Source organism: Penaeus japonicus, unplaced genomic scaffold (assembly GCF_977035675.1).
Source record: "Penaeus japonicus unplaced genomic scaffold, GWHDUDI00000001_assembly GWHDUDI00000002, whole genome shotgun sequence".
NCBI lineage: Eukaryota > Metazoa > Arthropoda > Malacostraca > Decapoda > Penaeidae > Penaeus > Penaeus japonicus.
This window is the reverse complement of record NW_028234404.1, coordinates 34410973-34414332: the sequence shown is the minus strand read 5'-3', so window position 1 is coordinate 34414332 and position 3360 is coordinate 34410973. Positions and strand designations below refer to the sequence as shown.

The following is a 3360-nucleotide window of genomic DNA, read 5'->3' as shown; positions in this document are numbered from 1 at the left end:
AGAGAGAGAGAGAGAGAGAGAGAGAGAGAGAGAGAGAGAGAGAGAGAGAGAGAGAGAGAGAGAGAGAGAGAGAGAGAGAGAGAGAGAGAGAGAGAGAGAAGAGAGAGAGAGAATGAGAGAGGAGAGAGAGAGAGAGAGAGAGAGAGAGAGAGAGAGAGAGAGAGAGAGAGAGAGAGAGAGAGAGAGAGAGAGAGAGAGAGAGAAAGAGAATGAGAGAAAGAGAGAGAGAGTGAGAGATAGAGATAGATAGATAGAGAGAGAGAGAGAGAGAGAAAGCATATGTAAGAATCATTATCTTTAGCTGCAAGCATGCAAGATCACACTCATGATACTGAAAGTACATGTACCAAATTATCTCGATATGCAGATGGAGTCAAAGCATTAAAGGACAAATAAAAGTTCTTCACGCCCACATTACGCCCACGTCTCCACTCACGCTACGCTCACTCCCCCATTCATGGCTTTCAATTGCACTAATTTTATTAATTTGTGCCTAAACTATTTTGATGTTTTCTTAAGGAAATTAATGTTAATAAATCGTGATGGTTTTGCTGGTGTTGACAATGAATAGAAGGATGTTAGTGATGATGATGCACACACATACACAAGCACATAGAAACACACACACACATACACAAACACATACACACAAGCACACACACATAGAAACACATACACACATACACAAACACACACACACATACACAGACAAAAGAAAAAAACATACACACACAAACACAAATAGACACATACAACGAAAGCGATGTATCTTCTTTGTCTTTCGGCTTATCCCTGTATCAGGGGTCGCCACAGCGCGTCAACTTCCTCCATTACTTTCTATCTTGTGTGTCCTCTTCCGCAGCACCCACTTGCATCATATCTTCTCTGATGTTGTCCAAAAATCGCCTTTTCGGTCTGCCTTTACGTCTCTTTCCTTGTGGTGCCATCTGCAACATTCTTCGGCCAACGAAGTTCTCTTCCCTTCTCTTCCCAAACCATCTCAGTCTACACTCTCTTAACTTCTCCCCAAGCCTCCTTGTAGCTAGCATGTCCCTCACTGTCTCATTCCTTGTTCTGTTTTTTCCGTATAAGACCCAGAGTGAATCTCAACGTTCGCATCTCTGCCACCTCCATCTTTGTCTCTTGTAACTTTGTTATTGGCAATTGTTATTGTCTCCATGCCATATAACATTGCTGGTCTTACACACGTCCTATAGATTTTCCCCTTCACTCCTATTGGCATGTTCCTGTCACACAAAACTCCCGTCACTTTTCTCCACCCATTCCAGACTGCCTGCACTCGCTTTTTAACTACAGTATTGCTAGATCCTTCACAGTCTACTGTTGAACCTAGATACTTAAATTCACTCACTTTCTTGATCTCTTTCCCTTACATTTTAACTCACTATACATACACTCACTATACATATCTTGCACCACCCTTACATACACTTCTGGTATCGATGACCCCCGTATGCAGTGCCACAGTTCTTCCCTTTGTTACTCTATCATATGCCTTCTCCAGATCAATAAATACACAATCCAGTTGCTTTTGTCCCTCTCTGTACTTCTCCATCAACATTCGCAGTGCAAAGATGGCATCTGTGGTACTTCTCCCTGGCATAAAACCAAACTGTTCATCACAGATTCTGCATCTTTTTCAGTGCCTTGTTTACCTCGTCCTGTGTTATTCCTGCTACCATTACTTCTGCCATCACCCCATTTTCAACATTCATCAGGCCTTCAAAGTAGTCTTTCCATCTCTGCAGCACCTCCTCCTCGGTGGTCAACACTCTATCCTCAGCGTCCTTTATCAGCCTAATTTGTTGTACGTCCATCCCTCTGCTTTGCCACTATATACACCATGTTTTCCTCTCCTTCGTATCCAGCTTCTCATATATCTCACTCGCTCCTTTCTTTGCTTTCGCTACTGCCATCTTTGCTTTGTTGTTTACTTCCTTGTACAAAAACTTGCTTCTCAGATCTTTTCTTTTGTGCCACTCTTTCCATGCCTTTTTCATTCTCGCAATAGCTTCCTGTACTTCTTCGTTCCAACACCATGTTTCCTTGTCCTCCTTCTTTTTCCCAGTTGTCACACCAAGCAATTCCTTTTTTTGTTTCCCACAATACATTCGATAAGTCTACCCAGGTGTTGTCTTCCTCCCACTTCATCTTCTGGTCTACCTCCAGTTTAAATTTTGCTCCACAGTCTTTTTCTCGCAGTCTCCACCACTTGATTCTAGGTTCTACCTTTACCTCTCTTCTCCTTCGCCTCATCAGCCTCATTTTCCCAATGACTACATGGTGTTGTTTTGCCACGCTTTTCCCTGGAATGACCTTACAATCTCTGCTTTCCTTCAAATGCATTCTGCGGCACAGGGTGTAGTCAATCTGAGTATTCCTGCCATGTCTGTGCGATGGGCAAAGTCTACAATAGTTTGACCCTCATTATTACGTGCACCATACCCATACTTTCCTATCACTCTCTCGTCTCCACTGTTTCCCTCACCAACATGTCCGTCAAAATCCGCACCAATTATGAGTCTTTACTCCTTTGGAATCAACTCAACAGCTTCATCTAGCTTCTCCCAAAACTTCTCTTTCTCTTCTCTGTCACTTCCCATCTGTGGGGCATAGGGATTCACCACTTTTAGCAGAACACCATCTATCTCCAGCTTCAGACTCATCATTCTGTCTGTTATCCTTCTCACCTCCAACACACCATTTGTGTGCATTCCTGTCACCACCACACCGACACCATTCCTCGCTCCATTCTCCCCATGGTAGTATAGCTTGTAACCAGCACTCAGATCCCTCGCCTTACTCCCTTTCCACTTTGTCTCCTGTAAGCACAAAACATCCAGTTTTCTCATCTCCATCATGTCCACCATCTCTCTCCTGTCATTATTCCCACATTCAGTGTACTTATCCTCACATCTACCTCTTTCTTCATCTCTCTCTTTCTTCTAACACAGTTTCCACCTCTCCTGTTCTTTCTTGGTTGGCTAACAGTCGCATATTTTCCACTGCTATCCTGCTTGCCCACAGCAACAGTGGCGGCCGTTTTTATCCTGGGCCCCGACCGATCCAGGGGTCCCCCCTTCCTGGCCTCCCCCCCCCCCACCTCCCCCCGGGATTTGCCCCTCTGCTGGATCCCCCGCCCCTGGACCCCTGATTCATTAACATACGATGGTAAGGCATTTACCAGCAGTCAATTACCAGCGCGTTTCCCAGTCATGGCAAAGGGGGATTTATCAAGCGATGATAAGTCGCCTGGTAAGGGTAAATCGACTTTATCACTGTAATTTGATGGTAACTCTGGTAAATTGATTCCGCCAATCAACAAGCGCCTAACATGAT

The 3360-nt window shown here is 44.4% G+C and overlaps 1 protein-coding gene across 1 annotated transcript in view; it reads right to left on the bottom strand.

Annotated features, from left to right (window-relative positions):
• LOC147472317 (uncharacterized) overlaps positions 1-2879 on the bottom strand; it is a 40437-nt gene extending 37558 nt beyond the window's left edge. Inside the window, exons 1-2 of the mRNA XM_086545332.1 lie at positions 2551-2879; positions 2257-2410 (exon numbers count right to left, since the gene is read on the bottom strand). Of these exons, the coding sequence (XP_086401458.1) occupies positions 2257-2410; positions 2551-2879 (483 nt within the window). The remainder of the gene's footprint in view (positions 1-2256; positions 2411-2550) is intronic.
• Between the last annotated feature and the right edge of the window lie 481 nt (positions 2880-3360).